General features: G+C 38.5%; 1 protein-coding gene across 6 annotated transcripts in view; it reads left to right on the forward strand.

Moving 5' to 3' along the window:
• Positions 1-12,531, forward strand: part of ZDHHC20 (zinc finger DHHC-type palmitoyltransferase 20) — a 48,569-nt gene that overhangs the window by 33,177 nt on the left and 2,861 nt on the right. For 5 of the 6 annotated variants that reach the window (XM_035542364.2, XM_035542366.2, XM_050708605.1 and 2 more), the window contains 6 exons: positions 441-561; positions 7,019-7,151; positions 8,716-8,842; positions 10,073-10,162; positions 11,122-11,237; positions 11,659-11,736. In XM_035542364.2, the coding sequence (XP_035398257.1) occupies positions 441-561; positions 7,019-7,151; positions 8,716-8,842; positions 10,073-10,162; positions 11,122-11,237; positions 11,659-11,696 (625 nt within the window). In that variant the 3' untranslated portion in view covers positions 11,697-11,736. The remainder of the gene's footprint in view (positions 1-440; positions 562-7,018; positions 7,152-8,715; positions 8,843-10,072; positions 10,163-11,121; positions 11,238-11,658; positions 11,737-12,531) is intronic. The other variant, XM_035542365.2, reaches the window with a different exon arrangement.

Here is a 12,531-nt window from a genome sequence, read left to right on the forward strand (position 1 = left end):
TCAGTAAAAATATTATCTGCTGTTGTTACAAAGATACTGCTATCAGTAGTTGACTTGAAAGTGTTTTTATAACAAAAGCAACATCCACTGAAATTGATGGAGCGATTTGTGTTATCTTCTGCAATCGCTGTCATTAATTCCTAGTATGCGAGATGCTTCCTACAGAGACTGTTTGCATCTAATGCTTTGACAGCTCATGCCTTGTCCTGTAGAAATTCTCGGGAGGGAGCAAAATTTGTGGGAGGGGCCCAGCTAACTTGGCCTTCATTCAAAATGATGGCTTAAAATGCTTCTGAAACACTAGTGCCAAACTGTTTTGGACGTACCACTGACATCATACACATTATGCTCTGCAAAAACAGCTGAGTGTACTGTTTTTTTTTTTATTATTATTATTTTGGTATATCATAGTAACCTCTTTCTCTTTCCCCTCCTTCTAGGGTGAATAATTGTGTGGGATTTTCTAACTACAAATTCTTCCTCCTGTTTTTAATGTATTCCTTACTGTACTGTCTGTTTGTTGCTGCTACAGTCTTGCAGTACTTCATAAAGTTCTGGACAGTAAGTTCTAAGGCTTTTTTGTGTTTGTTTGTTTAATCTTGCATGTGTTTATTGAAGGCTGCCTCAGCATGTTGTCACTCACCATTTACTCTGTTCCATAGTTCATTACCATTAACAGCATCGATCGAAGTGACTGAATCAGGAGAACCTTCCGAATATTAATTAAATTTATTGCACTGCCTAGGATGAATAACTGGGGGAAGAAGTTCCGATGAGGACACTGCGGTTTCTCTGCTCCATCAAAATCAAATGTCACAGCTCAGGTTTCTTTGAGGGTATTGGTCATAGATACGTAGATATAGAAAGACCTGGTTTTATCAAACAATTACGCGTGTGTATGTACGTGTATGCATGTGTGTATGTTTATATGTACACACACACACATACATCAAAATACCAACAGATGTGAAATACAATAATCTTGTGTCTTTGTGGTTACTCTGCTATCGGATAAGGCAGGTGAATTTTTGGGGAACTCACCAGTCTCTGTTTTGGAGTCCTTACGTAGGCATGTCTGAACTTCATACTAGTGGGTTTTATTGATCTGATATGGGTAGATATGATGTTAATGATATCCGTGTTCCTTGTAACCATTGTCAGTAATAATAGATAAAATAATAGATACACATACGTGCACCTTACTAGATTTAGTAGAATATATGTGAAAGGTAAACATTCTTGCATGTCAGCGTTATTGCTCCTATCAGTTTTGTTGCAGTTATGTTCCAGGCTGAATAGAGCATCTTCTGATGTCGTTTCCTTTCGTCTCTGAAACCTTGTACTGTGCCTTCCAGTCTCTTGAGACAGAAGAGCTAGCATCAGAATTCTCTTAATCAGATTCCATTAACTAACATGGGAAAAAAATCGCTGTTAAGTGGAAGGCTTTCCATCACATGTTTATAAATAAACGACAGCACGTGTTTCTTAGATGCTACTTGCTGTTGCTGTAGCTGTGAAGAGCAGTAATTATCTATAGCAAAAGAAAGACTCTTTACTGGAGAAAAGTGCCAACACAAGCTTGATCATGTATTCAGAACAGCTGTACTTTGAGACAGATGTCATTAGACAGGTAAGATAAATGGTGCAAACACATTTGTTTGTGTTCATCTGAGCCTATGGGTCTGATCTGCCAAAGTACTATGTTTCTCTTAGTCTCTCAGTTCTCTGTAGCAACCCATCACTGAAGAGCAGTGTGTGGGAATTGAGCTTTTGGTATTGTGTGAGATGAAAGTCACAGGTGTATTTATCGCTCAGAGCTGTGGCTTAACAGGTGTTGCAGATGAAATGATCTGATTCTGCTGTTCAGTCTTGCTTGACTGTAAATAGTTAAATTTTTAATTTGTGAATGTGTCACTTCTAAACATTGCCTGGCTGCTTTCCAGTGTTTTGTATGCAATTTCCAATGAAACTGTAGATGCGTTCTTACATATTTACCAGTCAGTGCTTGAGCAAGGAAAATGAATTTGCTTTGTCACCTCACTTCATAACTGTTACTGCAATGAAAGTCAGTAGGACATCTGACCACAATGAACATTTAATACCAACATTTGCAGCAAGCCTATTCCAAAGCCCATTGGACATGATACTGAAGTGGACTCTTCAGCAGAGGAAGTGAACTTAAGAGGGATATATTTTTAATGCTTTAGGTGCTTAAAATGTTTTATGCAAGAATGGGCTACTTCTGAAATGTGACAACAGGAAATGTACTTGTGTGCTTGCATTTGTTGCTTTCATTTTCCTGTTACTTCCAAGACAAAATTTGATGATACCATGATCTTATAATTAGAATAGATCTCTGACTGATTTTATTCACACTAAAACACTCGTTCCACAAGCTAATATTCCTGTGATTTTATAACAGCTTGATTAAAGTGGAATACCAGAAAGAATTGGTGGCACCATCATCGTGTGGACTTGCAAAATTTAATACGGCTCTAGTATGTAAGCATTTAGGTGGGTCCTGATGACTACAGAATAGTCCTGGAAACTTCTCTCTACATCTGTAGATCAGGGTGGCCTACAGATATGTCCTGCGTGTAGATTGCTTCACTATGTTGCTAATGCTCAGCAGTGTTTGCTACAGCATCAGACAGATAACTGTTAGGGCTCTCTAGATTTGTGTTTTGTTTTTTTTTTTCCTTTATAGCTTGACTGTGAGAAATGTTATAGTTTCCTTTTCAGAAGGTAGCATTTCTTTTTTGCTTCCTTATAAATGTTTTCAGAGAAAGCGTATATAGCCATTGCCAGGTAGAAGATGAAATACTTGGAATGTAACCTTCAGAAGTTGGAGTAATGAGATTTTAAAGGTGTGCATGCTACCTACACAAATTTCAGCAGTCCGTTGTTTTGAACTGTTGATGGAATTTGTTTACAGATGCAACATGCACATGCAGATATTAGCAAATATTGTGAGACATGCACTTCTTCTGATTGGAAAAAAAAAAAAATCTGTCACACCTGCAAGACTTGCATAGCATCTTTCATGCTCTGTGCAGAAGTACTGACAAAAGGTTTTAATACTGTTCATGCTGTGATGGAACAGCCGTGCTGGCTCTAAGTGTTTACCACAGGCTTACACTCTGCTGTGGGAGTTTTAAATCTGGTTTGTATAGATCAAGGGAATATGAGTGACACTTTGTTATACTCGTAACTCCTTTTCCTATACTCATAAAATTCTTATTCTAATACCTAGGAAGTTGTTAAAGATAAGCAGATAAATCCACTGCTTAACAAAATGCATTTGACACAGGCACCAGTCCTGGCTGAACGCCCAGTTCTTGATGCCTTGTTTACATAGTGCATGGTAGCACTTCCCAGTGTATGTTTGTATCCACTCTCGTTTTTGTTGTGCTCCCTCCCACCTTGAAACCTGCTTATTTCCCAGCTGTTTTCAGTGTCCTCCAAATTATTTTGGCAATCCTGAGTATGGTTAATTTAAGGATACAGTACGTGTTCCGGGACAGATGGTACATACTTCTGAAAAACTCCACTTCTATTTAAAATTTAAAAAAAAAAGTAATTCCAGGTCCTCTGTTAGAACAGAGTCCTCCTGTCTGTACACATAGGGATGTATACTAGATGTTTGAGTTTCTTCTAGATTTAAGATGAGTAACAAGCTGAGCTGTGACAGTATTTTTTTCTTATATTTTAAGTGACCTGATACGTGCTCAAATGACTCAGTGCTTGTTGTGTTCAGGAGGTTGTGAAGGACCCTTCAGAATAGTGACTGCCGTCAGGCTATTATGTGTGCTAAATAGACCAAATTTTATTGTGCATATCATTTCCCTTTGTAAGCTCTGAAGTTCTCCCACCTACAAGTCTCTTCTGTGCTGCTGCTAAATGTACAGATTTTAAATAACTAATGACTGAAGTTTCACTCTTTTCACATGCTGTGGCATGTGGATTGCTGCTAGAACACAGCTGTGATTAAGTCTATGATAAGTGCTCAAAGCCTGCACCCTTCTTTCCGGGAAAGAATTAGCCTTTTTTGAAAGATGCTTGAGTTCTGCAACTGTCATTCAAGAACTTAGAGCCAGTGGCTCCAGCTGTGTAATCAGAAGAGGAAAATGTTCCCAGGGGATCAGGCAAATTAATGATGTATGATTTAAAAAAAAATATATCCTTCTCCAGGTTATAGACCTACTGTTCTAGGGAGATGCAACTGAAAGAAAGTTGTATTTTCTGGCCCAAACACAAAGACTAAGTTGTCATTGCTCTTCTGAGCTTCAAAATCAACTGGCCTGAGAATTGTCCATAGAGAACTACTTCATTCAAGTAAGTAGTTCCAGAAGAGTCCTATAAGTTATACTTTGTAGTGCTTAGTAGTATTTAAAGTAGTATTTAAGGATCTAGTTGCATATAGTCTCTCTCTCTCTATGATTGTGTAGTGAAATGCCTGAACCTGGAAGCTCTGGTTATTTTTTTGTTTTTGTGTAAATTGCAAACTGTGACAGTGAAGCATTGGCAAGCATGACTGCTTGGGTGTGTGTATGCCATCAAGAAGTTACAAAAATTAATCTGGTAACCATGTTTTCCAGGAAAACCACAATATGCTCAGAGGTAGGAAGAGGCATCACAGTTTTAACACAAAGCTTAGAAGCAAGCAGCAGTTAGAGTATGTCTTTTGCTAGCCTTCATTTCAGGGGATCGCAAAATATTTCACATCCCCATTCACAGCAGTGAGGAATGGGGCTGTAGCACAAATTGTCTAAGCAAAACTAGAGCCAATAAATAAATAAATAAAGGCAATAGATAAAGAAACTGGATGTAGATGGCAGTTCAAACAGCTGGACTCTGCTATCATTTGCTTACTCTCGCATGATCAGAAGGTAGCCAGCATTTTTGAAATTGCTGTTAATATATGCCAGACTCCGGGGTAAAAGCTTGGGCTCTCTCTAGGCTTACTGAAAAGCCATACGTCTTACGTAGGACAGATTTGTGAAGTGCTAGCATCTTAGCTAAGGTGGTTAATAACATTCTTTAAAATTTGGAATTTGAAGTCTAACTTGAACTAAGCTTTCTTGTTTCTTTCTTTCTTTTCTTAAGTACTGGTTGAATTTCAGGCGTTAGACTGAAAATATCTCACACAATTCTCAGTGTTGAAGGACATTGGGAAGAAAAAAGACAGTACTGATGTGTTACATTTTGTTGTTGATGGTTTTTGGTGTGTTTTTTTTTTTTAAACAAAGTCGTGGAAGGAATGGTATCTTATTTCTTGTGCTTTTGACTGAAGCTACGTCTAATGGTAATAGTTATGTTCTGAAGTCAGATTATTTTATTTATTTATAAACCATTGCTTTATGGTTTATTCTTGTTCTCTGGAGTATTGTTAGCTTTACAGAGTTGTATGAATGGTGTCATCATAGGCAGTGTCACCATAAACCTTACTCGTGGAGGAAACTAGTGAAGAACGCACCCAGTGCAGTCACGCTGCTCAGGACAAGGAAACCACTTGAAAGTGATCCAGCCCCAATCTGAACAGCAGTACTTCAGAAGAAAATCACATGCCTTGGGAGATAGTCATGTGCTCTGGTGTACTCTGTCCTCCATTCTCTTGGAGAACGGGGGCTAAGGCTGCTGATGGGCGTTGGAACTTGGCACATCCGAGAGCACGTGTGCACACCAACCATTTCTTTCTTAACAAAGCTTGTGCTGTTTTCAAACATTTGGTCTTAACGTAATATTAGTGTTTAATAAATTCTTTGTTTGTGCAAAGCTTTGCCGCAGGAAAGCTGCAGAGAATTGTCCAAAGGTAAAATTCAATATTGATGTAATTACTTAAAAAATGTTCCTACTATAGTTTTTCTAATCCAATCCTTCGTAGTAGCTATTTACACCAAACTATGGTGTAAATAGTTTGAAAGGGAGAAAATTTGTAATCTCTTTTGCTTATGAATATAGGCAGTGTATGTGGATGTAGATATACCTGTATGCACTTGATCTTAATCGAAATGTCTTCTAGATAATCTAAAAAAAAATAAGCCTCAGATAAGTGTGTATGCTGAATGAGCTAATGGAAAAAGTAATGGCAATAATGCTAACTAAACTGCTGAATAAAAATAGCATCTCTGCTTTCATAGTGCTGCTAAAGGTCAGCTGCTTAAAAGTACTGCAATTTTGAGGATATAGAACTAGAATAGTATTGTTACAAATCCTATTGGCCTCTTGAAAGCGCAAGCCTAAATATGGTTGAGGCTGGGGGTGGAATTGACTATCGCCTGTGGGTGGGAGGTTATTTTTTGGTGGTTGGACTGAAATTGTTGTTTTTTATGTAGATATTCTGGTGAGTAACTTCTGGCTTGTCAGAGATGGCAAATTTGTTCTGCTAGGTACATGCTGGTTGTTTCCTAAACCTGAGAGATTATCAAAAATTGAAGATCAGTCCCAGGAAACTGATCTTGTCTAGGAGTTGTTCAGCCTTGGAAACATGATATAACTATGCCACTTCCCATTCATGTTCCTTATGCCTATTCAGAAGTATTATTTCAGTATTTCAGTATTATTAAGTTGCCAGGAGAGGGTTTGGAAGTTTTCCTTGTACCTTCTTCTCTTGAAGAAAAGCAATTTTGGATGTGTTTTCAGTGTTTCTTTGGCTGTGGCTGCACAGTGAATGTTTTTTAGTACAGTTTTTTTTTTTTTTTTTTTTTACTTGCCCCTTGCTGTGCGTTTAAAAACTAACCTGGTTATATACAGTGCTAGCAGACAGATGAACATGTGCACTCATGTAACTAAAGTCAGGTGGAGGGGGTACCCATCATACCTTCGAATGCTGTTATATAAACACTGGTTTAACATGACATGGAAGGAAGGCCCTGCTTGTGCTGCTTTCCATTATGAAAAATGGGGTGAAATATGTATATCAGAATGGGCGTAGCAGAAAATGTTTGGTGATAATACTGCATTAACTGCTAAAGAAGTGTTAACATGTTAATCTCGTTCTTTCTTTCTTTCTCCCCAGAATGAATTGCGAGATACCCATGCAAAATTCCACGTACTATTCCTTTTCTTTGTGGCAGCCATGTTCTTCATCAGCATATTGTCGCTCTTCAGCTACCACTGCTGGCTAGTTGGCAAAAACAGATCAACAATAGGTCAGTTAATTGGAGTACAGAACTGTTCCTTGTCCCGAAAAACAAGTTGCTGATAATGGGAGGATAAACTTTCACGTTTAATGGAATTTTAAAATTCTGTGCAGCAAGAAGAACTTTTGGTGAAAGCAAAAAAGGTCAAACCTTGTCTTGCGTTTCCTAGTGTAGTGGATACTCTGCTGGAGCCAAGTGTGGAGATTCATGATGAATGTCATTTTTTTGGTTTTATTTGTATTTTGAGACTAATGAGGCACATTTTTGTTGCGGTTTTTATATAGTGTTAAGTAATGTAACAGAATTGCTACTTACCAGTTACCCTGTTGTTACAATACCTCGAGTAGCTGGGTGGCCCCACCTGAGGTGAGGGCTGTCCTGTGTATGAATATAATACATTTTGCTCCAGATCTGAAAGAATATTCTTACATCCTGCGAGATAAAGTGGACCTTGGTACTAGGAAGTGACTTGTAAAAGCACTGCAAGAAAAATGGAAACACTGATGCACGTTTCCTAAGTAATAAAAGAGTATGGCTTGCAGGTAATTTCTATGCCTAAACGTTCTAAATGTCATTGATGAGTGTAGGGAAGTTACTTGCATTAGTTTAAGTATCTAAGTTCCTGCTAAAGCATTTTTTAAGTTTTTTTTTTTTTTTCAGGGATGTAGTAGATAGTGCCACAACTAAAGTCAAAATCTTTTACCTTTCGTTGGAAGTTAAATTTCTGTCCCCAAAAACAAATGAGTTAATTGAAAGAGATACTACTTTCTGCTTGTTAGAATTTTTCAATAGAAGAAAAAGAATTTTTTGGTTGCCTGACAGGATGGTTAAGTCATTTTTCCTTCTGTGTATCTACAAGCTAAGGAATTTTCACGGGATCTCTTTTAGCTTTGAAAGAAATGTTAACGTGTTCCTTGCCCAAAAGTCATTGTAGGTCATTGACAGCACAATCAATATTTACTTTCTGGTTCATGATTGTGAAAAGACAAGCTGTTGGTATGGACAGAGGAATGAGTCCTCTTGGTTCTTGGCTAAGTGTGTAACCTGTCTGACTAGGTAAATAGTAGGTCGGTCAAGTTTAGGTGGTTTGCTGTATCTCATGGTGTGTCTGTTTCTCTAATGTAATAGATCTCATCTTTCTCTGATATCGTGGTATGCTCTTAGTTTGACTTCAGCCCTGGACAGAGTGGAAAAAACCTGTTCTGTATGAGTTTAGGTACAGTAATGCCCAATGGTAAATTGCTTATTTATGCGGAAGTCATCGTCTGCCCAAAAATGTGCAGAGGCCAAAGAGAGCATGCGGTATCTTCAGCATGCTGATGGTACTTTGCTTTGCCTCAGACCTTAAGTTAAATGTAAAGAGAGAAAGATGACTGTTCTTATGTGAACTTTAACACTTAGATTTTTTTAATGTTTTTTATTACTTAAGGTGGCAATCATTTTTTCCCCCATAATACACATCAAGATGGTCTTAGCTTGCCTGAGACTGTGTTCACAGTAGAGAAGTTTGAGACCGCTTGTTTTCCCTGACTGCTTGTTGCTTTAAAGTAAGTTGCATGTTTTTCTTTTACAGAAACATTCCGTGCACCCACATTTCGAAATGGCCCTGATAAAAACGGCTTTTCTCTTGGATGTGGCAAAAATCTAAGGGAGGTTTTTGGAGATGAAAAGAAGTATTGGCTGCTCCCTGTTTTTACCAGGTATTTGATCTGACTTGAAATGAATTGGGGAATAAATTGATTACTTAATTTTCACCTTGCTTTCTCTTTTCTAAGAAAAGTGAAGCACAATTGAAAAGCCAATTTGGAAATCTTGTGTGATTGGTGTGAAGAAAATCTGGAGGAGAAAACTGAGAAGACTCTGCACAGGATTTTCATTCAGAGATGAGAGCCTCATTTACAAGGGCCTTCTAAATACAGAAGTTTGGAAAGTTTTGAGAATTGTATTTCAAAAATTCTACACCTTTTGATTGTTAGTATTAGTGCCTGGTTATAAAGCAGAAATCAACAGCACAGGGGAGACACAAATGCTCTTTGAATTTCAGCTGCACTGAAACAACATCAGTTTAAAAACACCCCCTCTTATCCCCAACAAACTTGACAGCTTTTCTTGTGCTGTACATGACATATTCATTGTTAAAAGCCTTCAGAAAAAGTGAATGTAAATAAGCAGCAGTGGAAAAAAATGTTGATATGTTGGAAAATAGCAGTTTTAAAACTTCATCTGAACCAGTGTTAGGAAGTTGCAGATGAATGTCTGAGAAGCTCGATAAAGTAAGACTGAGCTGTTGTTCACTCCCACCACTCCAGAAAATCAGCAGAACAAAGTAGGTGCCATGTTTCAGCACTGCTTTTGGAGGCTTGTGTATCAGCTTAAAATGTGGGTGAAGCTTTTTGCCAAACTGAGGTCTGGTAGCAAACAGCAGGGGTAATAACAAGATCTAAAGTTGCCTCAGCCGTTTGCTCAACTGATATGACTTTTCACATAATTATAAATGGGTGCAAGGTATATTACAGGTGGGTATTTTCCCAACACATTCTGCCTTGGTTGAATTTGCTTTAAAAGAATGCTTAGTTAATCTTACAGTGATGGGAGGAAGAAAAAAGTATGACCACCAGAATATTGTTTGTGCTTCTGGGATTATAAATACTGGATAGTCTGACTACCTGTGCCCAGTGGTTTGGGAGAAGACCAGGGCTACGTTGTACAGAAACACAATGTTGTTTCTGAAACACCTAGGCAAGTGCTGTGCTCAGCAGCCCACACTGAGTGGTAGGGTGGGAATTGTTTGAGCTCCAAAGCTTAATTAACTGGTCATGGGGTTTAGTGGTAGGAATGCCTTGCTCAAGTCTGCAGTTCAGCACTGCACCCGGTAATTGATTCCAGCCTGTCAACTGCAAACAGTGATTTGAATCTTTTTTCTGGTTTAGTTTGGGCGATGGGTGTAGTTTTCCAACTCGTTTGGTGATTATGGATCCAGAGCAACTAACTGTCTCAAGCCAAAATGAACCTGCCAAAAGGTAACTATTGCACTTAAGCTGTACTGTGCCATAATTCATCTGTTAAAAAAAAAAATGTTTCAAAATTATTTTTTGTTTTAATTGTTTAAACTTGTTGTTGGGTTCAAAGTGAATTCGTAAGTCTTCAAAGAAGGATAGAATGAATCAAAACTAATAAATGTGATGCTGCTTGGTACAGAAGGGCTATTTCTTGTTTTAGACTTCTAAGAGGATGCGGCTCTAAGGAAACAGAACAGTACTGAAAGTAAAAGACCTTACAGGCTCTTTTAACAAGAAGAAAAAAAGTCCTAGGGAAGAATGAATAATGGTCCATGGAAAAAATACTTAAGATATTTTTTCAAATGAAAGAAAGGGTAAATATTACTTGCATTTCACTTCCTCCAGCATGCCTAAGCAAGGGATGCTGAGTCATAGTTTGCATGAGGTAAATAACGTGGCTATTGCTGGCTTTGAGCAGTGGAGTTCTTCTAGGTTGTTACATTTTAAACCTCCAAATTTGCATGGTTTATATTTTTAGGAAGCTTGCTTCAGATTCAAAGACACATGAGTGCGTGAAACTTCTGAGGACGTTTACGTGATTTTGGAAGGCTTCTGTGTTTGGTGAATGGCTGAAGGTTGTTTTCAACAGCAGCTACATGAGTTATGAGGCATTAGGGCCAAAGGCAAGACTGAGAAGTCACTTCCAGTACCACACAACCTGTGGAATTTACACAAGAGCAGTACCCTTGTGCCAACAGCAGAGTCGCCTTTTGCATTAAGATGTTCAGCAGCACACCCTAGCTTTTAGTGATGGAATACAACATTAGGTTGTTCCAGATAGTACTGGTTAGGTTTTCTTTGTACCTGTGTGGCAGTAACATTGTTGTCAGTATACCATTTCTTGTCTATCAATCTGGAAATGTCTGAAATAAGCAACTCTTGCAATTACAGAATTCCTGTTGACTTTGCTTGCTTTTCAGCTCTGGAGCCAATCAGCCCTTTCCTCCTCGACCACTCAGTGAATCACAAAATCGATTGCTAGCCAGTGATGGTCAATGGGTAGAAAGTGGCCCTGAAGAGGAAAATGTTAAATCAGGTAGACTGCACCATAACATTTCTGATTACTCTGTCATTTTGTTCATGGTGGGTGGGGTGTGTTTGTTGTTGTTGTTGTTGTTTTTAAGCCTAAAAAGTCCTTAGGAATTGGTTGGAGTCCAGTAGAGGAAACCTTGTTACATAGAATCCAGTCAGCATGTTTATAAGCTAAGGCTAACTTGTGTCTGGTGATCTGCTCTGAACTGAGTTTTAAGGCTAAGGTAATGGGTAGATACATCTGGCTTTCTCACTCCCTCTTCTGAGACATTTTGGATTTATTTTATATTTGATTAGGGGGAGGAAAGTATTTCTCTGAAATAAGTTCAACACAATATGCATGGTTTCTGGTTTGAAGTCTTTGGTATTTGCTGTGCAAATCTGAAAAAAAAAAAACACATAATTGAGATTCTCTCATATTTTAGGTACAAAAAAGCATATTATAGTTTCATTGGAAAGCTGATCTCAGCTTATTACTAACCAACCATCTCAATGAGAAACAGGTAAGACTAACGTAATTGATTGCTATTTCTTTATACATATGACTAAACTAAAATAGACATCTTGAGGTCAAAAGTCACTAGTCATGGAGTGCAGAGAAGTCCTCTGATGTTGGATGAGTCATAGAAAATCACAGAATTGCAGGGGTTGGAAGGGACCTCGAAAGATCATCGGGTCCAACCCCCCTGCCGAAGCATGTTCCTTAGAGCAGGCTGCCCAGGTAGGCGTCCAGATGGGTCTTGAATATCTCTAGAGAGGGAGACTCCACAACCTCCCTGGGCAGCCTGTTCCAGTGCTCCATCACCCTCACTGTGAAGAAGTTCTTTCTCGTGTTGGTGTGGAACTTCCTGTGCTCTATCTTGTGGCCATAAGAAAAAAAGTCTACATAAAGCTCAGAATGGCTCTCCAGAAGACGAGAGTGGGAGTAATGTACTGTAGGAAACATTGGTTGGCTAGATCTAAGATGAGTCGGCCTAATCCTGTAATTTAGATTGAAGTGTGTAATGTTGTATTTTTACCTGACCAGGGAAAAGAATCTCATCTGCTAAACAGGCAATTTCAATATGAAAGTCTTGATACTCTCTCAAGGAACAACCCCTTAACTATATTGTTATTGTATATTGGTTTACCATGCTCTGCTCTTATACTTCAAGAAAGCATGTGCACAAGGAATGAAGGTGTCGATAAATATAGGTGTCTACATCTGGACTGCTTTGTGTCACTTGTGACACATCGACGCATTAACAATGATCTTCTTTTGTGTAAGAGCTTCTGCTCACACTGCACACTTTGCACTA

The sequence above is a fragment of the Cygnus atratus genome, chromosome 1 (genome assembly GCF_013377495.2).
Source record: "Cygnus atratus isolate AKBS03 ecotype Queensland, Australia chromosome 1, CAtr_DNAZoo_HiC_assembly, whole genome shotgun sequence".
Classification (NCBI taxonomy): Eukaryota; Metazoa; Chordata; class Aves; order Anseriformes; family Anatidae; genus Cygnus; species Cygnus atratus.